The 27,505-nt window shown below is 47.1% G+C and overlaps 1 protein-coding gene and 1 long non-coding RNA gene across 9 annotated transcripts in view; one reads left to right on the forward strand and one right to left on the reverse strand.

Moving 5' to 3' along the window:
- FOXO3 (forkhead box O3) overlaps positions 1-27,056 on the reverse strand; it is a 121,878-nt gene extending 94,822 nt beyond the window's left edge. Inside the window, exons 1-3 of one of the 8 annotated variants that reach the window (XM_069598177.1) lie at positions 26,904-27,056; positions 25,925-26,103; positions 23,377-24,143 (exon numbers count right to left, since the gene is read on the reverse strand). In XM_069598177.1, coding sequence (XP_069454278.1) covers positions 23,377-23,994 — 618 coding nt within the window. In that variant the 5' untranslated portion in view covers positions 23,995-24,143; positions 25,925-26,103; positions 26,904-27,056. Of the gene's footprint in view, positions 1-23,376; positions 24,540-25,235; positions 25,637-25,924 lie in introns of those variants that run through there. The other 7 variants (XM_069598183.1, XM_069598182.1, XM_069598180.1 and 4 more) reach the window with 7 other exon arrangements.
- Positions 23,885-26,270, forward strand: LOC138444770 (uncharacterized). The gene is made up of 2 exons (XR_011258579.1): positions 23,885-24,408; positions 24,985-26,270. It is a non-coding gene; the product is annotated as an uncharacterized lncRNA (long non-coding RNA).
- Positions 27,057-27,505: the final 449 nt, after the last annotated feature.

Below are 27,505 nucleotides of genomic sequence, written 5' to 3' on the forward strand. Positions count from 1 at the left end.
CTCTAATTACACTTCTGAAATCTGATTTTTTAATGTAACAGCTCATTAATTAAACAAATGTAATTGTACAACAACCTCAGTGATGTCTTTTTTGTAAATCTTAAGTTTTTATACAGTTCAGCTTAAAAAAAATACTATGATATCCAGTCCATGGTCCATGCCAATGAATCAGCACGCTCACAAAGAGAGTGACCACAAATGTGGGGAAAAACCGTGAGCAGACTTTTTAAAAATATATAGCTCAAAAGCAATTTACTTAGCTCACACTTATCATCTCTACCTTTGCTGAATTCATCAATTCAAAGATTTATTCTTAAATAAAACATCACAGGCAATGCAACTGGTTAGCAGACTGTCTCAAGAACTTCACAGCTTTTAACTCTGTTAAAGTAGCCTTAAGAAGCAGCTTCTCTTTTAAATGGGACCTTACACTTAGAAGGCAGGTCCCTTTGGCCTTACTGCAAACAAGAGGTAACAGGACAGGCAGCTAGCCTAGTGAAAAGCTAGGGCAGGGAAGAGAACGGGAAGCCCTTCTCCAGCATGTGTCCCAGTTAATTGTGTTCCAAACTAGTTAACAGTTTGGAAACACCGGTCTGAGTCATCTCCGAGTGCAGGAATCCTTAAGTTTTCTATAAAAATAACTGCGTGCCTACGACTGACTTAATGTAACACGAGCAGGCAAAAAGAAAGTTTCAGGTTCTAGAACCAAATGTATTATCGGGCAAGTCAACTAAGTACAGATAACCTCAGAGAGAAATTAAACATTTCGTCAAGGGTTTCTGATGACAATGCAAAAGCAGGCGAGTACACTGTACTTTCAACAATGCCTTGTCTGTTTGTAGGAATATAGGCTGGCCTAAAATGGAGGGGAGAAAAAACAAGGACAGCGCCGAGGCCCGGCTTCCACTTCACAGGCAAACCGTGGAACTTGCACGCACACACACACACATATTCATTTTTGTAAGAATTAACATAATCTGTGTCCCACCGGTGGGCACACAAAGCTCTGAGCGCTGCCGGACACCACACTCCCATTAGCCCCTGTATCTGATGCCTCCACATGGAGCCACAAGACTTCCATGAGTGGTCTGGGGACCAACTCTGCCCAGAGAAACAGTCTCGGGATCCCTTCATCTGTCACCTGGAGGCTGATTCCAGCCCCAAGCAACTGTTCTAAGTAACAGGGGCCTCCGACAAAGGAGGGGAAGCCAGGAGGTGGAGTAGGCAGGCTAGGTATTCATTCACTGCCACTCAGGAGCCAGCTGGGCTGGGCCCACTGGGTGTACCAAACACCCACTAGACCCAGCTGGGGCCAGCCCCAGCCCCAAGCTTCAGATTCTTCAGCAACTAAAAAAGGAATCATCTTATCTTCAGGTTTATCAGGAGAATGGTGCTCAATAAACCAACACACTCGCCTTGCTGACTCCCTGGCCCTTCCCTGAGGCATCACGACAACCAGTCTGGTTTCACAACCCAAATCCTGGCGGAAGCTAGACACCCCACCACATTGAGCTGAGCACCAACTGACCCCTAACATTCCCCTTCTGCTGAGCCCTGGGCTTCTCGGTAGACACAATTCCTTAAACAAAGACACCCACCTTCAGCCACATCGTCTCACTCCTCAGTTTCCCCACCAGCCTCAGTCTCCTGCCCTGGGCTGCTACGAGGCCCTTCCCAAAGAACCTCATTCACGCTGCTTCATCTGTATAAGTCACAGGTGCTCCCTAGGTCTGAAGCCACATACATCCAACCAAACTCCTGATATGTCAGAAACGGATTTACAAGCCTAGACAGACAGACAAAATACAACGAGGAGAGAACGCTCAGACTGGCTCACGAGAACCAAGTCCCAAATAGGAGCGTGTCACCCATTAGACCAGTGTTCTCTTTATGATGTCCTAGGAGGAAAAAGTTCCTCAGTAACAGAGAAGGCCATGCTTCTTCTGTGAAACTGATCTGTTTTTATTTACAGGCAATTACAAATCTGGAAGCTGATCCTATGTCCCTCTTCCCTTCAGCTGCTGTGAAACTCAAGAGCCAGATCTGTGGGCTAACTCAGCACCTGTCGACTACTGTATTGTCCTCTGGCCTCAGGTTTTATCCCCTCATGCTGCATGTGTCTTACTAAGCTGCTGCGGTGGTACAGAGGAGCATAAACAAACTTTCATTTGAAATTAACACCTTAAGGGAAAGGTGGTCTTTGCTTTTCTGCAGGTTTTCTATGGGGTCGCACGGAGTCAGACACGACTGCAGTGACTTAGCAGCAGCAGGAACAGCAGACTGATGTCTGTTTTTAGACCAGCAATAATAAAGCACGGAGCCTGTACGAATGTGGGATGGAAATGAGGTAGAAGCAAACTCAGGCCTGTGCCCCTCACTTCTCTTCCAGGTACCCCTGAAGGAGGCATGAGGGCAGCAGCCTGAACAAGGGGTACAGATGCCTGGGGCGGCACACCCTACCACTCTGTGCAAGCCAATGTGGGATGATACCATTTCCAGTGCCTAATTAAAGCAGTTTAGGTTTTCACTGAGGACTAATAGAATAGTAATAACAATAGCTTTTCCTAAGTTGCCCTTAGAAGCACTCTAATGGGAGGTAAAAGGCATCTCTAAAATGGGGAGAGCATGCGGCACACCTTGCAGAGGCTCTCTGTCGTCCTGGCGAAAAGAACACAGCCACTCCCCACTGAAGCACCGACCAGGGCACGGGACGCTCCAGAGGGCGGAGGAGCCACGCATGCGCTGCCAGCCGGCTCCAGATCCAACAGCCAGCAACTGGTCCCCAAGCCGGGGGGCCAGAGGACCCCAACCCACTCTGAGATTGGTCAAGCTTCGACACAGGCACTTTCAGCAGAAGTCAGACTCCAGATGGGAAACCTTTGCTCCAACAACAGCAAAGATCCTTTATGGTATGGAGACTCTGCAGACAGCAATTCCTAGCAGCAAAGCAAGAGTCAAAGCTGTAGGTTAATGAATTTAACTTCCCGTTCAAAGGGGGCAGCTCTACGACCCTGTGCAGGCTACCATGTATCAATTTCATCACTAACCAAACAGAATAAAGAGTCCTGCCTTTCACCTCCCATCAGAATGCTTCTGAAGCTATTCAGGGCTCCTTAGGAGAAGCTATCATTATTATTACTCTATTAGTCTGCAACCTCCTAGGTTTTAGCCAAATGAAAATCTAAACCGCTTTTAAAGTACACGTTGGACTCAGCACCACCTGAAATTGGCTCTGCGTCCTGGTAAATGTGAGTTTCCAGATGGCACAATTCTAGGTGGAACCATCAAAAGACTACATAAGTGCTGCGTGTCATCCTGCGCCTTCCACTCATCAATTCACCCAATGCTTGGCACTTTAGGGGTAAGCCGAGGAACCTACTTTACAAAAAGCAGACTCAGTCTTCTCTTGGGGCTACACAAACAAACAGCCAAGCCAAAACAAAAGGAAGAACTCCCTCCTCCCCACACCCTGCTATCTGTCAAGCCAGGTCTGTGTTCTATCACAGACCTTTCCTTGAGGGCTGCAAAAGTTGTGCAAGAATTCTTTGATGACTGTGATACTTTCATCAACGAAAGAAAGTGAACTCCAACACACTGCACTGTGAGAAGTTTCCTTATCAGAGGTGGAAATAATGAAGGATGGGCAGAAATACACGCCGGGATGCAGAGCTCAGCAAGACTGCCCTCCTTTCCAGGTGAGACAGACTCTGGGCCCAGAGGGGCCTTGCTCAGTGCCGCCTCAGCAGACAAAGGTCAGCATCCTGTGCACATCCCTGTCATTCAGCCGACCAGACACTCACTAAGGCGGTGCCCACTTACTTCTACAACCATCGTGGTCATCCACACATCACCCTGTTGGCTGAGTGAGAGCAGATGAATGAATAATCATGGCTGCAACTCATCTCCTATCCCCAAAGGTCCATGTCGTGTGAGCCCTGGGTAAGACCTAGACCCTGGCCCAAGCTACAGAAGCCAGTACCACTGCCACCAACCTGCTGGGGAGGGACCAGAGCTTCCAAAAACTTGTGTGGCTGGGAAATCTTACATTCACGTGAGCTTTAGTCAGATAATTTGCTGTATTTTTAGTTTACCTTTAAGGCACATATGGATTCACTCACCACATTAGAAATCCTATTTGCTACAGACCTGTAAATAATCAACATCAGGTCTGAGAGCTCCTGGTAACATTAAAAGTAACTAGAAGTGGCACTTTTCCTCTCAATGCCAAAGCCGAAGAAACTGCTTGTTTCAAAGACTACCAAATTTCTCCAGTGCCTACAAAAGAGCTTAAACATGATCAATCGGACTTTTAATAGTTACAGAAAGCTGCTTTGGGGACTTAATTCTCAATAAAAGACTCCCAAGTCTACCCAACAGATGTAATGTACAGGCTGCCCGGCATTAAGACCAACGGAACCAGGAATATTCCTTGGAGCAATTCACTGCCAATTAAAACCACTGACCCAGGCAGCAGTACCCCCTCCTCCAGCACAAAGTAACTAATTCTTGGAAACATTACATGCAGTGCAACTCTTTCCCATAGTCACACACCTCCAAGTTACAATCACTTAAGAAAACTTAGGCCCCACCACTCTGGATTATACAGCTGCTACCAGGCCGTCATTCTTCAAGGCCCGGAGGTCTATGAGGCAGCATTTTGGCTGCCTGAGGGTCTCCTACGGATGCACTTCCACAGAATGCCTCCACACTGGCTCTACCTTGTTCCTCCCTGGAGAATAAATAGTGTAGGGCTGTCTGTAGTGAGGAATCTGTCCAGGCAGGTATTGGCCGGTGTACAGACCCTCATGAGACGGTGGGGCAGGTCATCCTCTGTAAAAATGACTGAGCGGACCACTGAGGCAGCTCACAACTAAGAGTGGCCTCCCTGTGTGCTTTGTATCTCTCATCCTCAATTTCCTCCTCCAGAAAATAAAGGGAGAGATCAGACAACATCCGAGGCATTCAGTCCTGGAACTCAGAGGTTCCAGCACCAACTTAGCATCAATCTGTTTCTCAGATCAGCAGGGTCTGGGTTAGATGAACAGGGCGATGTTGGGTATATTACATGGGGGTGCCCAGAAGGGTGGTCTAGCTACCAAGAGTCAGGAGTAAAGGGCTGGCAGATGTGGAGTCCGTCACACCTCACACAGGGGTGGAGAACAGAATCGAGGGCTGGACTGATCTACTGCACTGTTGGTTTTTTTGGTTCCTATATGAATATCCAGGAAGAAGGGGAAAACAAAATACCGAAAGTCCGTCCTGAAAACTACCTCTTCAAAAAAGAAATAATCCCGTTCCTTAACATCTTCTGAAGGAGGCACTCACCATCTACATGATGAAAGCCTTAACTAGAAGGTATGAAGTTAAACAGGATTAATGCATTATCTTACAAACACCTCCTTATCTTCTATTTACATGCAAAATGCAAATTTTTCATTTTAAACACTCCTTTTAAAAATATTACTGGTTCTACAATATTGTAAAGTAATTAGCCTCCAATTAAAATAAATAAACTTTAAAAAATACATTATTAATTCTGACTTCTTACAACTAGATATAGACTTTCACGTGACTTCTGAGATGAAAAACTACTTCCCGCCAGCACCTGGGGCTGGGTGTCGTGGCCTTTTTAGCACCTGCTTCCCCTCCACTCCCAGGAGAAGTCACAAGCCCACTGGGCCTGCCCCTCACATCTGGAAAACAAGATGTTTAGGATGATCCCTGTGTTTAATCTAAACGAAGCTGGTACACACTTGCTTCTACAGCTAGTAAATAAATGGCCTATACCAAACCAAGAAAGAAAGGTGATTTATCCTTTTTCCTGGGGCTCTGTGTGTGTGTGTGTGTATAACTTCACTTAAATCTGCTCTGCAAGCAGTTTGAAGAAAACAGGCAGTCTGGAGAGGTCCCATCCCTAGGCATAGTCACACTACACAGGAGTGCAAGTCTTACAAGGCTTCTGTGCTCACTATGGATGCTTGTCCACAAATACACACTGAAGTCTGTTCCTCTCAGGTTCTGAAAGAGTGACAAGCCAGGTGTAACACATCTGCCTCAACTTTAATAGAAGATCATGCAAACTCCCCTCCTTCCTCTTTTAAACCAAACTGAGAGAGATGGTAGGAACAAATAGCCCAGTGAGATTTCAGGCAGTTCTATAAAATCAAAATCCCTAAAGCTTGAATTACTGGCTGTGGAGTTTATTTAGTCAATGCAGAGACGTGCTGATAGAGGTATCCCACCTCTATCCCTTCCCAACTGTATGGCTTTGGCTGAGGCACATAACCACCCTATCTATCAGTTTCCCCGTCGTAAAGAAGAGCTAACATGTATAAAGCCCACAACAGTGTCTGGCACATAAATAAGTGTTCAATTAATAGTAGATTTTAGTTACAGCATGAAAATGATGCATCAACCTGAGGCTATGCCTGCACACACCACATCCATTTGCACCAGTACAACTCAAAGACACAATTGTTGGGGGAGAGGGATAAAAACTTTCTAGCTTCAACTGTGACTTCTTCCATAGAAGTCAGGACTCAGGGACCATATCCTCAAAACCAGAGGCCTCCATTACCACCTGGCAGAGGGGATTTCTGAAGAGGGGTTGAGCAGACCAACATCCCTTACTTCCATCTTCAGATCTGGGCCACTGGAGCTGAAGACTCAGACCCCTCTGGTCCTTGGGTTGGGAGTCACGCCTTCTTCATGGCTGGCAGGCAGTCTTTTTCTTAGGAGCCTGGCTGGCCTGGCTGCTCCTTAAAGCACTGTACTCCTCTATAAATGCATCCTTAATATCAGGTGTTTTTCCCAACATACACCACCACCAGCCCACTCGCCGAACATGCAGACAGCAGTCCATTCTTTAGGAAAACTAAAATGGAAATGAACTAACACGTGTCTCTTCATCTGTGAGCAGCAGCCGCTTTGGGAAGCATCCCCCCATGTGGGACACTCAGGTTTCCACCAGCTGACTAATGTGTGACTTCTTTAAAAGGCCTGAGCGCTCTCCTGGAGTCCAACTTTGAATGCTGCTCACGGTGTTAATGGCACCATATTCGGGATTCTTGTCCAAACTCTGGCCCCAGACATAAGCCTCTCAACACAGCATTCCCCACTGCTGTGTGAATCTTCTGATGTTCCAACAACTGAACCTGCCTTCTTGATCCTTCCCAAGAATCCTGGTGAATCTGAGGAGAGTAACTTGCTTGCCCTCCCCATTGCCAAGAAGAAAACCCAGATTACTGTCCCACTAAAGCTCAGCATCCAAGCTGAGTCATCTCGGGCAGAGCTTGATACAGAAAATGGTATCTACTCAACTGCAGAAAAATTTGTAATCCAAACTAATCCTATTTTTTTTTAATGTGTCAGATATATGAGTATTTATGAATCTCAGGCAACATCCTGAAGCAGCTGCTACGTGGTCCTGCAATGAACTTCTAAGACCCGGCTAACCCCCTGCTCTTTGCACTATTTATATTCCTAAAGCCAATAGCTATGTTAGATACAGCTGATCGTGAGGCCCTGTTTAATGGACTACAGAATCCAATGATACTGACAAGCAGCGATCAGCTAGTTTGGTCCCTACCTAGCTTCACCTTGTGGTAAGAGAGGCCGAGCACCATTTAAGACTGTGGGCCGAGATCCATGCCTCACCTCTACCTCAGCACGAAAGCAGCATCACTCTTCCTTTCACTTCACTCGCCCTCTCACACTGATTACACCCAGCACATTTTAATCTTATCTCTCCTCCACATGTCCCATGTCTGTCTGTGGATGAGTCAGGCTGATGTCTGATGCTGGTCTTAAACTAGGAACATTCCCCAAAAACCAAAACAAATAAGAACGGGAAAAGATCACCAAACAACAAGAATCCAACCTAAACACAGTCCTCTGAACAGAGTATATGCACCAGGGTGAACACGTGGCTTCCTCTGTGCACCGGAGCGGCTTCTTTATTACTGCTGTCTGGGGGAGGAGAAAGGACTTCCCCCATGGTTCAGTGGTAAAGAATTCTCCTGCAATGCAGGAGCCAAAGGAGATGTGGGCTCGATCCTTGGGTCAGAAAGATCCCCTGGAGAAGGAAATGGCAACCCACTCCAGTATTTTTGCCTGGAGAATCCCATGGACAGAGGAGCCTGGCGGGCTACAGTCTATGGGGTCACAGAGAGTCAGATGTGACTGAAGCAATTTGGCAGGAGGTGAGGGGGAGGCTGGTGACCTTCACTGCACAGAAAGCTACACAGCAAATGAGGATCTGTGGATAGTCTATTCTAGAGCCAAGAACTCAGTTATATCTCCACAGATACCACTGCAAGCTCTCTGTTCATCTTTTTCAACTCTTTATCAGGCCTCTGAAGTCAAGATGGTATGAAAAATGTGATTGTTGACTCCTAATCTGGACTCAGCGGATGACTAAAAGCAGTGGTTCTCAAACTTGAGCTTGCAGCAGGATTACTTGGAAGCCTTGTGACAACACAGATTGCTGGGTCTAGAATGTCTAAGTCAGTATGTTTGAGGTGAGCCAAGAATATGAATTTCCAAAAAGTTCCTAGGTGATGCTGCCGCTGTTGGTGTGGGGACCATGCTTTGAGAAGCACTAGCTTAATGCATCAGAACATGGTAGAACCCTCTAGTACATAAGATTAGGCTGCACAAAAGAGGAAGAGTGAGTTGATCTGTCTCAGATTTCAAGAATCATACCATAACTTGAACTAGCAGCATCTCTTCTTACAAATTCCCTAATACTTAAAAATTAGTTAAATAGGGTCCAGTGGAGACTAGAAAAACAAGTGGGAGCTGGAAAACTTTAAAGAAGCCACATTCATTTGCACAAAAGAAAGTAGAGAAGAAATCCTAGTTAAACACAGTTTATTAAATAATGATGCCCTTGTCTTAGAGGTCAACTGTTCTCTTAGATCCCAATTTGACAGCACTCCTCCCTTTTTATATGGAACTTTCAGGGAGTAAATTCACCTTGTAACCTCCCCATGGAGGAGAGGGTGGAAATAGACCTAAAAGTCATCACTAAATTGGCTGATAACTTCCACAGTCAAAATCTCATTTTTTCTAAAGCAATGTTCTCAACTCTAGCTGCACACCCATAACTACCTGGGAGCTTTAAAAAATATAGATGCCCAGGCCCTACATTGAGAGATTCTAACCTAAATGGTTTCAGACTGGACCTAGACGGCAGTGTTTTTAAAAGTTCCCTGTGATTCTCAAATATAGCCAAGGTTGAAAACCACTGATGCAGGAGAAAGGTCCCAGAGAGATCATGGGTGATGGGAAAGAGGGAAGAAGGACAGGAAGACCTCTTCAGATAATGTCTAATGACACAAAACAGGAAAGAATGGGACAGCAGCTGGGAGCAATTAGGACACGTAAAACGGGCTCTTAGATTCTGAGACTGAGCTAAGGCTCAACCCAACACTGGCAGTCTCAGGTTCAAAAATCAGAAATAGCCAGATAATCAAGGAAGTGCCCTCACTTGTCAAAGACAAGGCTACAGTCCAAACGAAATACCAGGAAACCCTTTTTTAAAAGGGTACTATTTTTTCCAGAAGTTAATGAATAACTGAACTTGAGGCAAAGAGCTTTAACGTCTCACAAGGTTCAACTTAGAAATCATTTGCCTGAAAAACAGCAAAATGTATCCTTGAGCAAAATTACTTTTTTCCCAAAAGGATGGCAAAAGAGAAGAGATGACAGCAGTAACTCTCAGAGCCCACGGTAATCAAAATTATCTCCCCAGTAACCACACTGACAAGTGAGTTTTCAGAGCTGTAAAATCATGTGATGCAAATGATAAAACCAAGATAGAGTTGTTTTCTTCTCTTCCTTCTCGACTAAGCACAGAAGCATGAAGTAACAAGCTAGAAAAGACATATGAAAGCTTTATGATCCTGTTTAAGATAGAATGATGAACACAAAACAAAGCAGTTAGAAGAACGCAGTGTTGCTGGTTAGTGGACACAGCAGGAATCTCAGCTCAGGTAACAGACAGAAGTCAGGTGAAAATTATCCGTGCTCACAGCAGGACAAACACTGGGAGCTCAGAGAGCAAAGCCCAGATGTTATCCCACTGTGTTAACAGTTAAAACTTACCCATCAATTTAAAGCCCTGATGTGATTAGAAAACCAAGATGTGGGAAAAATATGCACCTTAAAAACGAGCATGGTCATTTTTGATAAAAACATTCATTCGTGAAGTCATTATGTTAAAACCCAATTTGGAGGATGGCAGTTTTCACCACCTCAAGTTGTTGCTATTGGTCACTCAGTCGTGTCCGACTCTTGATGACCTCGTGGACTGCAGCCCGCCAGGCTCCTCTGTCCATGGGATTTCCCAGGCAAGAGTACTGGAGTGGGTTGCCATTTCCTTCTCTAGGGGATCTTCCTGACCCAGGGATCGAACCTGTGTCTCCTGCATTGCAGGCCAGTTCTTTGTGGCTGAGCACCAGGGAGCCCATAACACCACAAGTTAGCTCTCCTAATTTGACACATGGTGCTTTACTTAATTCAGTACTGACTGCTGCTGCTACTGCTGCTAAGTCGCTTCAGTCAGGTCCGACTCTGTGCAACCCCACAGACAGCAGCCCACCAGGCTTCCCCATCCCTGGGATTCTCCAGGCAAGAACACTGGAGTGGGTTGCCATTTCCTTCTCCAATGGATGAAAGTGAAAAGTGAAAGTGAAGTCACTCAGTCGTGTCTGACTCAGCGACCCCATGGACTGCAGCCTACCAGGCTCCTCCGTCCATGGGATTTTTCAGGCAAAAGTACTGGAGTGGGGTGCCATTGCCTTCTCCTCAGTACTGACTACCCACAAGTTAACTTGGAGCACTCCCCGATATTATGAGATTATCAGAGTAAATCCCTCACTAATAAAAGATGCCTACAATCAGATGCCAAGGAATTCCCCTACGGTTCAGTAGTCAGGACTCCATGCTTTCACTGCTGAGGGCCCGGGGTTCAATCTCTGTTAAGGGAACTAAGACCCAGTAAGCTGAGTGGCATAATCGGATGCCAAATTTCACCTTGGTGACTGACATGAAGGTTGACTGTGGTGAAGCCTAACATGTGGCCCAGATCACCTAGACTTCCAGCCTGGAAAAAAAGGATCTTTCATGTAAAGGAAGGAGACTAAACAGGACTGATTTAGCAAATTCAGTTCAGCACAGGGCACACATCTATTCAAAGAGGAGGCAGTAAGCTTATCTATACTGGACAGGGTTGGAGATAGAAGGCCTGATCGAGGCCACTAATTTCAAGAAACAGTATACTAGCTCACCTAGGAAGCTGCCAGCAGGAGCTTAAGAGCCCAACTGTGCTGAAGCAAGCCACTCACAACTCTGTCAGCTGGAAGACAACTTTGAAAGAATCGGGCCCATAACATTTCTAAGGCCCATTCCGGGTTTCTCAGGATTACACAAACGATACCCCCCAAAATAACTGATCATTGTTCTTAAAAAAAATTCACAGGAATGTCTGGGGCTCAGTGTCAATTTTTACTTAAAAAAAAAAATTACCTTGCTTAAAATGTAGTCTGTGGGCCATGGTTTATTTATAATCATAGGTATATTCATAAATGGCAAATTAATGCTGTTAATTGGACTGCTCTGACAAATAATGAATAAAGGCATGTTCCTTCTCATTCCACCAGCTGGGGAAGGAAGCAAAAGCAAAAGCCAAGGTACTCAAATACAGACCAAGATGCAAAGGCATGATGGGTGAGATCAGCAGGTCCTTGACTGGAAACGAATGCTGACAGAAAACTCCGGACCAGCTATCATACACGGTAAAGATTCTAGAAGAAATAAACAGCAAAACTGACTTTAAAATTAGGTTGAATTTTAAAGGAATTTACCAACAAGAAGTTCTAATGGAAAGATGTTGAGAGAGTGTTTTTACTTTATGAAACCATTTACAGCATTAGAAATAAAACCGCATTAAAAAAATTTTTAAGTAAAATAGAAATGAAAATTAAAAAGAGAAAGGAGAGGAAGGTGAGAGAAGGCTTTAAACATCATTCAGCCAAACTTAATGTGAAATATGGAACTGAGGCAATTATTTAGATAATTTATGATGAAAGAACTATCATTTTTTAGAAATTAATTATTACGACACTTTGAGGGGGAAAAAAGCAGTTCTGAAATTTGAATTATGTGAATTAATGGCTTAACTCTCCATTTGATCTTTTTAATGTAATACCAATTTTCAAGGAGACATCTAACAAGCTGTATTGGATGTAATGCTATGCCCTCCTTCAACTTCAGGTTTATACCCAGAGTTGTATCTTTTAAAGTCCACGAGGCCAAGGCCACCTTCTTCGTAACTGCCTTTGGCCCCACCACGCTCCCCACACCCTAGGCTCCCTCAGTTATCAGGCAGAGCCATTCTGCCTGCCCCACATTTATCACGGGGTTTCAGTCTATCTTCCGGACACTCTCCAGACACTACTCACCTATCTTTACTGTGAAACTGAGAGTTCTAAAATTTTTTCCAACACATACATGGGATTAGTCTTCTGCAAGCTGTATTTTATCTCAGGGCGCGTGGGTGCTGTATTCCCGTGGCCAATTAAAACCATCAGTTTAGGTCCTACTCATACATATTCTACCTTGAAGACAAAAGCAATAAGTGCCTTAATAAGATAAACCCTTTAACCTGGCCAGCAGCTTGCATTTTGCAACATTTTCTGTGTCTGTCCTGCCTTTAAACGTGTTAGTAACTGCATTGGAAAGTATGCTTAATACCTCACAAAATATGCTTGATACCTTTAATTTTGAGATCTGATTGGGCTTCGACCACACTTCTGCCAGAAACCTTTTATAAATGTCTTTTTTTCCCTGAAATCCATCTTTCTTGGTGGTATTATCTCCATCCATCTACCTACCTGAAGCCTATAGAAGCACAGATATACCTTGTTCTCCCAAGGCAGAAATTTCTCAAAGATAATAGCCTAGCCCTAAGGATTTCCACACACTATGGTATCACTCTATTAGTTCTGAACACTAGTACACTATCTGACCCATAGTAAACCATGGTTAAACAGTGGCTTACTAAAGTAGCGTCCAAAGAGAAATAGAAATCCCCAAATTAAATCGCTCTACTAAGAGCCCAGGCACTGATTGGATTCTTAAAATTATCACTCAGACAAAATCAAAGGCAGGAGGCTAAATCATGGGTCTCTGTCTACTCCCCCTCCAACACAGAGAGAGGTATCAGTTACCCTGAGTCAGCCACAGTCCAGAAGATAAACATTCAAGACAGCATTCTGAAAGATTAACATCAGGACTGATGGTAATATATAGGAAGATTGTGGCACATAGTAGCAACTTTTTCAATGGCAGCTATTTAATCTTATTGTTGTACTCACCACCAGGCAAAGTCCCACCACACTCAGGAGGCAGCAAAGCTTAGCAGAAAATGTTGACATTCAAAGAAACCTTCCTCTGAATCCCAAGCAATTAAACTTCTCTGAACCATTTTCTTGTCTCTAAATTGGGTTTATACTTAAATGCTTAACATGTAGGATCAATATTAGATGTAAAAAATCTACCTGAGTAATTGGCCTATGATAGTGTTCGATAAATCATAGCTACTATTATTATTATTATAACTAGGCTTCAGAATGTCTTGTGTCAACTCCTCTTTCTATTGTAAAAACCAAACTGTGTTTCCAATTGATTTATAATCCTGGCTCCCTTTTCCCAAAATACTATTTTGAAATATGAGCATAAACAGATGCAATTCTAATTCTGAAATACTTCTGAACAATTCAACTCAAACACCTTCACGGTACCTAGAAAACACCTGTTGCTACTTGAATGAGGACTACCACTCCATGCTCCTTCAGGACGGCTGGGTTTTGCGGACATAAATGTATACAGAGGGGATGGGAGCCTGAAGGCTCAAGTGTTGACACTTTGAAAGGGCCTGAACCAAGCACAGGAGGAGCCAAGGAGACTCCAGAGAGATTCTGATTATCCTTACTGCCACCATGGACGGCAGTGAATCTGATGGGGCTCTATTTTCTCAAGCCTGACTGGGATGGGGAAAAGAGAATTCTTCAACCTTCTCCTTCCGCTGAGGACTCAGGCTGCTCCCTCCCTGAAAGACTATGGTAGACCAAAGCTCTCAGCTAGACCTTGGCCTTAAACCTCAAGTCCACACTCCCCAAGTACAGCCATTCCACCAGCCTCACGAAGCAGAAACTGAGTAAGCAGAGTGGGAAGGTTAGGGAGGGTGCCCAGGATACACGCTAAACGGAGGGTGGAAGGCTCACTGCAGCAGTTCTCACTGGGAAATGAGGGGAATTCACACCTCCCTTCTGTGCCTCACAGCAGGATGAAGAAAGAAGAAATTTAAGTTACCAGAAAGTAGCCTAGGAGTGATTAACATTTTAATTTTAATCTAAATATAAATTTGGAGGGAGAGGGCAAAATGGGTGAAGCGGGTCAAAAGAGACAAACTTCCAATTACAAAATAAGTCAGTCCTGGGGATGCAATATACAGCTTGGTGAATATAGTTAATACTTAGGTATCTGAAAGTTGCTCAGAGAGTAAATATTAAAAAGTTCTCAACATAAGAAAGAAAAAGAAAAATGTTAACTAGACTTACAGTGATGATCATTCTGCAACATGTATAAATACCAAATCATTTATGTTGTACACTTGACACTAATAATGTTGTTACATCAATTATATCTCAATTTTAAAAATAAAACCTTCTTTTCCTCTTCTCCTCTATCTGCAACCCTTCATGTTCCTCTCTTCCATCCCTGTGCTCCTGTGTGTTTCTTAGGGCTACCATGACAAATTACTACAAACTTAGGGGCTTCAAACAATAGAAACATATTCTCTCACAGTGCTGGAGGCTAGAAGTCCACAGTCAAGGTGTGGGCAGCACCATGCTCCCTCTGAAGGCTGCAGCGGAGGGTCCCACCTGGCCTCCAACCAGCCCCTGGCGCCCCCAGCAATCTGGCGCTCCTTGGCTTGTGACTGTGCTGCCTCCTGCCATGGCGTCACACAGCCTTCTCTGAATCTACCATGTCTTCTGCCCCCCTCACATGGACACCAGTCACTGGACCCAGGGCCCACGTGAATCCGATATGACTCCACCTTAATGTAACTACCTCCCTCCAGAGAGATCCTAGTCCCAAGCAAGGTTACGCTCTGAGGTTACAGGTGGACCTTAATGGGGGGGTTGGAGGGGTACTATTCAACCCACTACAGCTCCCAAATTAAAATAAGCCGCCACCACCAGAATACGGGGCAATGTGAAGAGTGCGACAAACTACAGAACACAGAATTACAGAACTTTAGATTGCAAAACTGCTAGCAGGTCCATGCCTGCTAAATCTGAATTAAGAATAATGGAGGTTCTGCCTTTCTTTCACCTACAGGAAAGTGACGTCTTAGAAAACATCAAGAGTCTCAACCAAAAGAGCACTAAAACACAGAGCCCACTGATCTTGACACACTGTGACGTGTGCTATCAGGTACAGAAGAACATTCACACATGTTTTCAAGAGTGAAGTACTCCGACTCCCCTGAAAGTGGCTGATTCATGTTGATGTTTGGCAGAAACCAACAAAATGCTGTAAAGCAATTATCTTTCAATTTAAAAAATAAATAAATTTTAAAAAAGAGTGAAGTAGCAAAAATATGTGAAACAGAGGAGGAAAATTTTCAGTTAGAAAGCGTTTAATTATTTGAGGATGGGAATTAGACCATAAGTCTCAGAAGACCAAAGTTCCCTTTTTTAAAAAGTTATCTTAAGTTTTTAAACACTCTCCTCCAAATTATCCTTTTCTAACAATGACATAAGCCTACATGGAAACACTATATATTACAGATTTTTTTTTTTTTGGTGTTTTTAACCAAGGTATTATTTTAGCTATGTGGGGAAAAAAACTCAAGATCAGTTTAAAGACATGTGCACTCCCTCTGCTGGCTCTAAATTTAAAGAAAATTCTCAATGGCTGCAAGAGCCAAGTTATTAATTTCACTAGATATCCAAAACACAGGAAAAAATACGATGCAAATTCTCCCACACATGCACACTCAAAAGTCTTCACAGAAATAAATAAGAAATTACAAAACACATACTGAAAACTGTCAAAGGCATCTGCTGGAATTATTATGGGTTTTCTTTTCCAAAGGAAAGCTAATGCATTTTGTTTGTGTGTGGCAGGGGCCACTTCCCACCTTGGCCTTTCCCCCTACAAGTGAGCCACAGCTTCCTTGCTCTAAGCTCACCTCTTCATTGCAGAATGGGGGTGCATTTGGATACCCAGGCATGGTGAGCCCCCAGAAGATAAGCTGGCTTCTTCACTACACACAATCATGAGAGGACCAAATGAGTGCAAGTACCACAGGCCACCAGAAAACTTCATCTACTTGACTTTGTACCGTTATCTCATAGTAGGGACTGACATGCTGCAGAGAAAAAGTCTCAAGATTAAAATATCCCAAAAAGGTCCAAGTGAAAATACACATTCTGAGGGGGGTGGGAAGCCCAGCTTGAAGCATACTCCATACATTTGTATTTCACCAGAAAGGAGTGATACATCACAATATTCTACAGATGCTTGCTATTTTACTTCTTTTTCCAACTGGGGAAATTATAATACTGAGAAATGGAAGTCGTTCGATCAAGAATAAAATGATGAGAGATGCTGAGCCTGTCTGGACACTGATTTGATCAGAATTGAGGTTTTCCATGATAATCAGTAGCCAAAACACCTATTCAGAAAACCATCTCAGAAGAGAGGCAGACTGGCCCTGGACAGGTCCAGCTCAGACGGCTCACTATCTCTTCCTCCTTCATCTGTGACTTGTATTTACCAATCCATTATGTAAAACTTCACGTACATCTGAGACTTACATCTGCAAATGCAAAACACTTTGGACAACTTAATTTTACACCAGAGCTCTGCTTCTGAAGTGGATATGTATATTTGGTGACTCTTTCTAGACAGTAATACTGATGCTGCATAAAGCAGGGTCCACACACAGAAGGAAAACATGATTTCAACTTTCTCTTCAGGAAAGGTCATCCCAAGATCAGGTTTCTCTCCGTTTCTGTGATGCGTAACGACTGGCACTGATGAAGTTTTCAGGGACTTCTACACTAGGAAACAAGACACTAAGAAATGCCTTAGATAGCACAGCACCATTTCATAATTACATGACATCGTATCGATACCAGCACTAGGAGGTCTGGGCCACCTTCGTAGCTACAAGTATCCAAAAGATTCTACACATGACATCACTCCACTCCTGAGTCACATCATCCCCCTTCCAGTATCACTGTCCCAGAACAAGGGTAAGCTCATGGGCTGAGGACATAATCAGTGCAAAAGCAGCTCCAAGTTATCAGAAATGTTTTTGTCGGGTAGGCACCTTCCTTGCTTTCAAGGTTCTTACACTGTTCTTGAAAATATAGAAGAGTCACAGAAAAATGGCAAAAGGAACAGACAGAAGTCAGGAGGTGAGCAGGGTAGGGCGAGGTTGAGAGAATAGGCTTTTCCAGCAAGGTGAGCTGAGTGCTGAAAGAGAATGCAAAAAGAGAAACACAGCTACTCTCCTGCTGGCCAGCCAATCTAGAGGATGGGGGAGGGGAGCCGAGGAGAGAAAATGAAGTAAGAATTTGCAGAAATGGAGGCACTGACTCGAACAGCTGTGAAACCACAATGGTTAGCAACAGACATTACAGAACACTGGTGCCCTGGGCTCACAGGGACACATTTAACTCCACCCCTGCTACTTCTGGGTCCCTGAGCTAGTCACTCACATGCTCCTGCCTGTTTCCTTACTTGCAAAATGAAGTATTTAGATAATCCTTAAGACTTCATTTAGTGTTTAATTTGAGACAAGAAGTCATACAGACAATTCAACTGCGTCAAGGCTTCACATCCACGCCAAGAGGCTGGTCCTATATCGTGACCCCATAAGACAGAACTGGGGACCCAAGATGAGTACAGGGCTACCAGTGTGCTCTAATTCCAGCTTCTCCCCAAAAGATCCAGACTACAGGAGCCATGTGACAGAGGCCCTGCATCTCCAAAGCAAGCTGAAAATTATGATCTGCAGAGAGCTAAAGGCCAGCTCCAAGCCAGGGCCCAGCATCCACTTTGCCATTTGCTGGTGACTTCTCCGCAGAGAGCCGGAGCACTAAGGAAAGCAGAAGTACAGATGGGAAAAAGGCAAAGAGAAGGGGCAACGATGACAAGTTTACAGGGCACAGATTTGCATGTTTATTTTCTGTCTTCCCCCAAGAGAACACAAACTCCTGTGAACTGGAACCTTATCTGCCCTGTGCTACCACTACATCCCTGGGCCCGGCAGAACGCCCTGCACACTGCATGCCTTTGATAAATATTTGCTGAATGAATGAAATGGCATGAGACGCAAATGAGTAAAAAGGGTTTTCTCTTTTCAGTCTTTTACTTACTGTGCACCAGCTGCATCATCCACTGATACAACCCACCTGCATGTATGTCATCCCCAGCTCTTTTTATAGCAGCAGAAAGTCCAAGTGGCCCTCAGGGCTCCTCCATTTGTGATACAGGAAAAGGTGAGGAGAAAAACGAGGAGTCAAAAATAGGATTGAGCCTGTTCCTCACAGACAAGACAAAAGAGTATGAAAACAAAATAAATTTCATTCTCTCCAGCCCAGGGAATCCAAAAACTGATCGGCAAGGGGTAAGCTGGGTATCTTCTCAAAAGGCACTAGCTTAAACAGTCTTATCTTTGCATTTTTATAAAGATATTTAGATGAACAATGTCTGCTAAATTTTTGCAAATCAGGTAAATGATTTTTTTAGTGGGACAAGGCTTCTTCACAAATTTTCCAAATAAAAATATCGTGCTGGTTTTAAGTAAGCATCATAAGTAGAGTATTAAAAAGTTTAACTACAGATGTTCTTCTATGGTATCATTCCCTTAAAATAGAACCCTCCTAAAAACTCCTAAAAATAAGTCTGCATAGTTTCATTTCATTTTCAGAGAAGGAGATAAACATATCAAAACAAACACTTAACTTCTTTTTAAAAGAGCCTCTCTGTTACATGGGGCTCACAGATCAAAGTCTAAAATGGTCAATTTCTTCACCTCATAGGTCGATGACACAGCTTTGAAAAAGAAGAAAAACAGTCCCCCTAGCGTACTGCCACTGTAGAAAGAGGAAGTATGTTAGTTGAGAATCACTGACGAAGACAGTACTGCCGAAGGAAATTACAAAACAGTATTTCAGCAACAGGGGCCAAGCTGAAGACAGATTCCTCGTACAGCACAACCCTAACTGGCCCTTTAGTGAGTTAGTCCAAAAGGTGACTGGGGTCAAAATCAGAGGCCAGTATGAAATTATTATGCCTCTGTCATTTTGAAATGGTTGAAAATATTTTTAAACATCAAAGTTGCAGTTAAAATAACATATTTAAAAAATACAGTATGGTGAAAAGGAACTGGGTGCATTCATCTAAAGAGCTAGAACTGTAAGGACGTGAGCAAGTATTATGCGGCAGGCCAGCCCTCATCTTTTAACCTTGCGAAGAATCGGCAAGAGGACACATTCTCACGTGAAGGAAGACTCGGTCACTTGCAGCAGCAGAAGTCCTCTCACATTTGTGAAGCTGTAGGAACCACCACAGAAACTCATAGCCGCCTGACATTATTGTGCCCTGACCCACGGGAAGCACTGATGAGTGGGCGTGTGCAGGAGAATCAGTGAAAAATGGGCCTCACCAGGTAAACTCGGGAGTTCTAGAGGTCTGCCTGAGACAGGAGGAAACAGAGACCTCACCAGCTCAATTAACGGTGCAGCGCAAGTAAGCTTAATCTGAGTTAAAGGAAATGTAACCTTTTCCCCCTTTAACCACATCTGATTATTCATTTCTACTTTAATGCCTGAGGTAAGGGAACCTGCGAGATAGCTATCACCTTTCTCCCTGGCACGGTTTGCATCTTACAAATTCAAGTTAACCAAGAGCTTCCTCCTTTTGTTAAAATGGTCCTTTTTTGCCACCTTTGTCACTTCACAGTTCCTAAGTACTCTTTCCTGATAGGCACCAGACAGCTTTACAGACACTGTGTGCTCACTCAGCCTCTACCAATAATCAGTCATCTTCCCGATGCTGAAATAATAACCGAGATTTTTTAGATGGAGAGACAAATATGCTTTTTAGGAAAACAACTTCTACTTATGTAAGACTACCCAGTGCTTAGTACATAACCTTTAGAAAGGATCAATTTAAAGAGAAAAAAATAGTGTAATAAAGATCTCTAGAGCCACAGGCTGCTAATTATCTCTGTACTAACCAGCTGTGTGATCTTAGTAAAGTCATTAACTTGAAGAATCAAGATCTTCACCTATAAAATAAGGGGACTGAACTAGATCAGCAAACCTTGTCCTGGCTGTACATTAGAATCACCTAAGAAACTTCAAAAATTAAACAAAAACAACCTCACCAACCAATACCCTCACATCGGCCCAATTAAATCAGGTTCTCTGGGTACTGATATTTTTTAAAAGCTCCCAGATAATTCTTACATGCAACCAGAGCTTTGATTCACTGGTCTTGATTCTGATCGCTAAGACCTCTTTTCTAATTCGCTCTATGCTCTTAGGGTGATAATTCTAGTTACAAGATCTCATTAATACAAAGGCCCAAAAACTACAAAAGAAGTAAGGCCTAGGTGCTGCATACTACACCTATGTGCACACATGACTGGCAGAGGTTAACCTGAACTCTAGACATTTTTAGAAGTTAAAAACCTGAATGTAAAACGCAGACTGAAAGTAGTGTGGTTTAAAAGCACACACCTGCTTCCAAATGACTAATCATGATAGGAATCAACTCCTGAAACTTGGATGCGTAGAAATAGGTCACAATTAGCTCCTGACCTCTCCCTTTTCCCTCTCTTCCACCTCCACTAAACCACAAGCACAAAAAAAGCTTGGCTATTACTCATAATCGGAATGTGAAACCACAGCCCCAGTTTCAAAGGGCCTTCTCCATCATCAAAGATTTGGAAGTTCTTGCATGGCTGCATCTTTTGGTAAAGATCATCTTGCAAAAACTCTAACTCAATTATATCTCTATAGTCTTCAAGGATTAGTTATCATGCGATAATCAGAAATGGACCTGGTGTAAAATTTTAAAGATAAAATATTCATAAAATATGCACCCAGTATTAAACATATGACTGCTGGACAGTTTCAATTTATAATGCTTCATAAGATTTTAGTTAAAGAAAAATGAGATAGCAGAGAAGGAAAAAACAAACCATGAGACCAAAAAGAGTTAAGATATAAAACCACGAAGTTTAAGACTAGGCCCCAAATCTCTATTGCAGATCCTGTAAGCTACGTGAAAATATAATTAATTCAGTATCAATTCATGGTTATTTTTGGTAGCCACACTTTCCCACATAAGTCTTAAAAAAAAACTTTCAAATGCCATAAACTGGTATTATCTTTAACCATAAACATGATGCAAGAAATATTACTTATGGAAAACTACTTTCATAACCTTAAAAATCATAAAAAAGGTGAAAACCCTTGCTATGTTAACTTTCTAACTAACTTAAAGCTAACTTTTAACTAACAGATTCTCTGCACCAAATCCAAAATTTGTAGGACTAAATTTCAAGTGTGAGAAATTTGGAAAAGACTCCACACCCCACCCAATCCATCTTCTTAGATCCCACAAATTCATCCCTTCCTAACACTATACACTGAGATCAACCCTTGCTATCCACTTGAAAACTCAATTTTTAAAAGTATCACATCAGCACTGCTTTGAAACAGAATTCTCATCCTTTTCATAAATATCCTATTATCACAAAACTGGCATTCTTTTGCAAAGCAATACAACTGAATCGAACCTAAGATTCATAATAACAGCGTTTGTTCAAGGATGAGATAGATTTGTGGAACAATATCAAAGCACTTGTTTTCCTTTTAAAGTATCAAACCCTTTCCCTATACTAAGCATAAAAAAATTTTAAGGCATATTTCAAGATTTTTTTTAACCAAATTAAAAGTCAATGACACTAAATTCTTTAGCTTTTTCATGTACTAGCTCCTTTCCAGTGCTTCAGTTCTCCACCTAAGGTCAAACTGTTCTTATTTTATACACCCACTGGAACCTAGGAAGTACAGAGCTCCCCAAAGACAACAAAGGAAGGGACAGAAGGAGGAAGCAACCACCTTTTTAATTAAAAAAAAAAAAAATCCAACTTGTTACTAGAAGCAACAGACAGAAAGATGTGTGTCTACAGCTGCACAGGGCTCCCTTTAGCCTGGTATGCATTCCTGTCTTGGGAGATGTGGCCAGGAGGATGAGGTGCAAGAGCAAAGCCGCTGGGTATCAGCGGCCCAGCAGGGGCACAGGAGTTAATCTCTTTGGATGCCCAATTGCAGGAAGTCATTACATCATAGGCCTTTCCACACCTCTCTCCCTACCACGTGTCCAGTGCCCCAAGAGGCTGAAAACGAACAGTAGAGAGCCTCTCTTCAGGTTCACTTACAGGTAGAAGCCATTACGGTCCAGCCCTGCCAGCAAACCTCCCTCCCCAAGGCCCAGGTGAGGCGCCAGGCGCGGGTCCTGGGCACCTGGACCCTCTGCCTCAAACAGCGCCAGAATCCGGACCTCTGCGCAGAAGCCAGCAGGTGCAGCGAGTCCCCGCTGAGGTAAAAGGGCTGGCCCGTGCCAGGCCCCAAAGCACCTCAGAAGCTACCTGCTGTAGAGACATCTCTGAAGAACAGAGGTGTGGACACAGGCAAGGAAAGGAAACCGGCCAGGAAGAGGTTTACAACCACCGCTTTTTGTAATTGGATTGATGTGCCTGTGGGAGCGAAAATCCCACAAGCCCGAAAACTTGGGCACAAGGGTTCTCATCCAGGTAGTCACAACACACCACGCTTCAGCGACTGACTTAAAACCACAAATCCACTCCTCCCAACCCGTTCCCTCACTCCCCCCGTAGTGGCCTCGCCGCACCCCCACGATGGGGGACTTCTACTCCCAAGTTGGCCGCAGACCTACCTTCTCTGCGATGACCCAGGAATCCGGCAAATTCACTCCGGTCCGTCTGTCCTTCCCTCGCCGATGTCCCTCAACCCCTCGCCTCACCTGGCCATGCCTGAGGTTTCCCCAGGAGCCTTCTCTCCTGCCACCTTCGCGGCCGTCCCCGGTTGCCCCTCCTCCGGGATCACACAAAACCCCCAAAACCTCACAGCGGAGGCTCTCCCTGCCAACCCCTCTCCCCCGCGCCCTCAGGAGCGCTCCGTCGAATCGAAGACGCGCCTCGCACTGCGCAGGAGGCCCGGCGGGTCCGGCCGCCCGCCCCAGGTGGGTACGCACCTTCCAGCCGGCAGAGCTGTTGCTGTCGCCCTTATCCTTGAAGTAGGGCACGCAGCGCACCATCCACTCATAGATCTGGGACAGAGTGAGCCGTTTGTCTGGGGAGCTCTCGATCGCGCGAGTGATCAGGTCGGCGTAGGACAGGTTCCCCCAGGCGTTCCTCCGCGACGAGCATTTCCTCGGCTGCCCGGAGCCCCCAGCCGTCCCCGGCTGCGGCGGTGGCAGTGGCTGCTGAGGCTGCAGCGGTGTCTGCGTTCCCCCGCTCAGCGCGCCCGCCGCGGGGGCTGGCCCGGACCCGGGGTCCTGCCCTCCAGGAGCCAAGAGCCGGGCCGAGTCCTCCAGGAGTAACCCAGAGCCCAGCGGGCCGCCCCCGCCGCCGCCGATCGCCATGGCCGAGCCGGCCCTACCGCCACCGTCCTCGTCGTCTTCATCGTCCTCCTCCTCGGGGATCATGGAGTCAGCAGCCGCCTCCCCAGAGGGCTTGGCCGGGCTCCCCTGGAGCTCCGGCCTCTGCAGGGGCCACGTACAGGAGCGCGGCCGGCTCTGGGGCTCGAACTCCGGGTCCAGCTCCACTTCGAGCGGAGAGATCGGGGCCGGGGAGGCCGGCGCCTCTGCCATCTTCGCCGCCCGCCCGCCCGCCCGCCCGCGGCTCGGTCTCTCGCGCTCTCCTCTCGCGCCGGGGCGGGGTGCGGCGGGGGAGGGACGGGGGCGCCGAGAAGGCTCGGGCTCCCAGGCGGCGCTGCCGCCGCCGCCGCTACAGCCGCCGCCTGGGGAAGCACGAGAGGAGAGAGAAGGAGAGTTGGTTATCCCGGGCTGGAACCCAGTCTTCGGCGAGTCCTCGCCCGCCGTCGCCGCCGCCACCGCTTCGCGACCGCACCGCGCCCGCCTCCCAGGAGCAGGCAGACCTGGAGACGTGCGTCCCGCGAACCTGGCGCAGCAGACGCCGCCCCCAGACCAGGCCGCTGGGGAGACGGGAGCGAATCGACGGGCTCGCACGGGGCACCCCCTCCCCCGCCGCCGCCGGAGCTGCAGGTCTCTCCTGGGCTAGGTGGCTGGGCGGGGAAGAAGGGGGAGGGGCGGGGCGGGGGAGGGGCGCGGGCCGCGCCTTTAAAGCGGGCAGCAGCCGGCGCTGGCGCAGCCCAGCTGCGGTCCGAGCCCGAGTCCGGGCGGGCGGGCGTGCGTTTGTTTATGTTTCGCTCGGGCCCGCTCAAGTGCTTCCCGCGACGCCGCCGCCAAAGTCTGTGGCGTCTTCGGCTCTTCTTCCAGTCCCCGGCCCTGCTGCCTCCGCGCCCCTCTGCCACCCCCTCCCAGCGGAGGGCTCGAGCCCGGGGACGGCGCGGGAAGCTCCTTATTTCCCTCTCTGCCCGCGGGCTGAGAGGGCAAGCGTGGGTCCGAGCGCAAACAGGCCCTTGTCACTTCCAGAAAAAGGGGAAGCCGGGGAAAAAGAGGGCAAGCAGCTCGGTGGGTATTTGCCAAGGGTCGAGCCGAGCGGCAACGGCCACTTTCGGGGTTTGTGAGGCTTATTCTCCCACGGGCGTTGTGCCTTACACCCCCTTCCCAGTGAAGAACGGGAGAAGGGGGCAAGTCGGAACGTAAATCTTCCAACAGGTCAGGAAGCACCAAGTCTCCCGGGCCGCCAGAAAGCTCAGACCAGCACGTTCTTCACCTCCTTGCTCCCGCTGCTGCCATCTTGACAGTTTCCCCCCCTTCACTCAAGTCCTTTAAAAACACTAGCGGGAGAGAAGAGGGGCGCGCACACCGAGTCACGGGGAGGGAAAAGGGAAGCGCCTGGCCCAGCTCAGAAGCAGATCCGGAGTCGCCGGGAAGGCGGTCGACCCGCTCACAGCTCCGGCGCCTACCTCGGTTCCTTCCCCTCAGGGACGAGGGGGGAGGACGCACAATCCCGCGCGGGCCTGGGGCACGATGAGGAAGGGGCGCGCAACCTCGGCCGAGAGGCGCTCCGGCCGCCGCCGCAGCCCGCCTGAGAAACCGCCTGTCAGCCTGCGCCCCGCCGCCTTCCACATTCCTCCTCCTCCCTTCCACAAGCAGAGCGGCCGAGGCAGCAACACAAAGTTATAGACACACGCAGGGTGCCTCAACCTAGGCTGACGGCGGGCGGGCGGGCAGGTCCCCGCCCAGGGGGAGGGCTGGGCGGCGAGCCGGGTTGTGCTCGCGTGCGTGCGTGTGTGCGCGCGCCCGCGCGCACGCCTGCGCGACCCGGTTCCGAGAGGCTGCAGGCTTGAGTGTCAGGGCGCGCGCCGGGACCGAGACTCGGCGGGCTCCTCCTCCCTCCTGCGAGCCTCAACAACAAAGCACGGCGCTGGCTCAGGAGACGAGGGAGGGGGGCCAGCAGAGCTCCAAACGCTCAACGAGCGCAGTCGCGTGGCCTCCCAGACTCCAAGCAGGACGCCTGGCACCCTCCCCAGCGACGAAGGGTCCCCGTCGCTCCGCCAGGCTCTGGGCCCGCCCTGGTGTCCGGTTCCCCCATTAGAACCGGACACCAGGTAACACCCGAGATAACATGCTGACCGCAGGCGGCAAGGGTTACCTCAGCGTGAAAATACTGGCAAGCGAAGATGTTGGTGTCCTCAGGACTTCGATAAGCTGATGCTCTCAGATTTGATCAGGAACCAGGAGGTTTGCAACTGAGTCTCTAACGTAGGACACTTGACTGCAGTCGTGTTTCGTTTCGCATGAATTTCATGGCCAGCGAGTGGAGAAGTGTAACTGACTCGGGAGAAAAGCAAATTATTCCATATTCCTAAATGCAAGAACAAATTCTGAACAACTGTGAAGGGGAAATAATGAGTCTAATTTTTAAATGACGGCAAAGCAGCTAACTGTGCTTTTTTAAACTTTTTAAAAATAAAGACACTTCTTCAGGTTTAGAAAAACATCTTCACACGTCCTTATCCTACGACAGTACCCAAGTCGTTCATTCGTGCACTAAGAATGCACTACATGCAACACACACACCGAGAGTCTATCAATTTTGATTTATAAATATCCCGCCCCATCCTTCCAAGTCACGAGAAGTATCTTAAGCAGTCCAGAGCGGTCTCGGCAACAACCGCATACACAAAAAGGTCCAACTCAGCGTAGGCAGGAATGCGCCCATCCACCCGAGTCCATGCTCCGGGCTTTGCGCAGGACCCGTCACTCAAGTGACGCGCGGCCCCGCCCCTGCACCAAGCTAGTTCGACGCGTACAAACAGATGATGTCATTGTATCCACAAGCGCGTGACCCGGGATCTCTGCGCCGAATTGCCATTCGCTGCGCCGCTCAATCGTCAAGCCATGCCGCGCTCTGACTGGCCGCGGCCACCCGTCTCCAGGCCCCAGACACCCCTCTCCGCCCCCCGCCTCCGCCCCCCCCATCAAATAATAAACAATCGAGTAAAATTCGATGGAAGGGAGGAGAGGACAGAGACGGCGAAGCCAGAAGCCAATCCTTCGCGTGCTGACGGAAGGGAGAGTTAAAAGGAGGAGGGTTTGAGAGGACCGGGTTGCGGGGGGAAGGAGCAGACCTGAGGCGATTTGTCCCGCCTCGATGAGGTGGCATCCGGGGAGGAAAGTTGGAAAGCACTCTGCGGGGCACGCCTGGTAACGCAGGGGGGCTCTAGGGCCCCGGAGCGGCAGGGCTCAGGACTCCGCGGTGGTGCGCTGCCAGCCCAAGGGGCGGAGATTGGGCCTCGCTAGCGCTGCGCAGGCGGAGCTGGCAGACACGTGCGGGAGGAGGGCGGACGCGCGCCGCACGGGCTCGCCCCGGGCACGCGGCTCCGAAAGACGCGCGCGCTTGTTTACCAGCGCACGTGGGTGTTATTTTTAAATGGAATGTTGTGCTGGCAGCTCGGTCGAGTGGCTGGCGCGTGGGGCTGCCCGCGCCGGCTGGGGGACGCGGCGGGGCCGCGCCGCGGCCTCTTTGAGCGCAGCTCACGGGACAGCAAGGCTGTCCCCGCTACGGGCTTCCTTTGCAGACGGCCGTTTGGGTCTGATTGGGAGTTTCGCGCGCTGTTTCGTGAGAGTTTCAAGCTTCTAAGGAGACAACGTGTTCTCGCTGCAGAATACTGCCTTTTGTAAGCCCGGGCTCGGCTCCCTTATTCACATTCCGGAGCAAAGCCACCTGTTT

The sequence above is a fragment of the Ovis canadensis genome, chromosome 8 (genome assembly GCF_042477335.2).
Source record: "Ovis canadensis isolate MfBH-ARS-UI-01 breed Bighorn chromosome 8, ARS-UI_OviCan_v2, whole genome shotgun sequence".
Taxonomy (NCBI): Eukaryota; Metazoa; Chordata; class Mammalia; order Artiodactyla; family Bovidae; genus Ovis; species Ovis canadensis.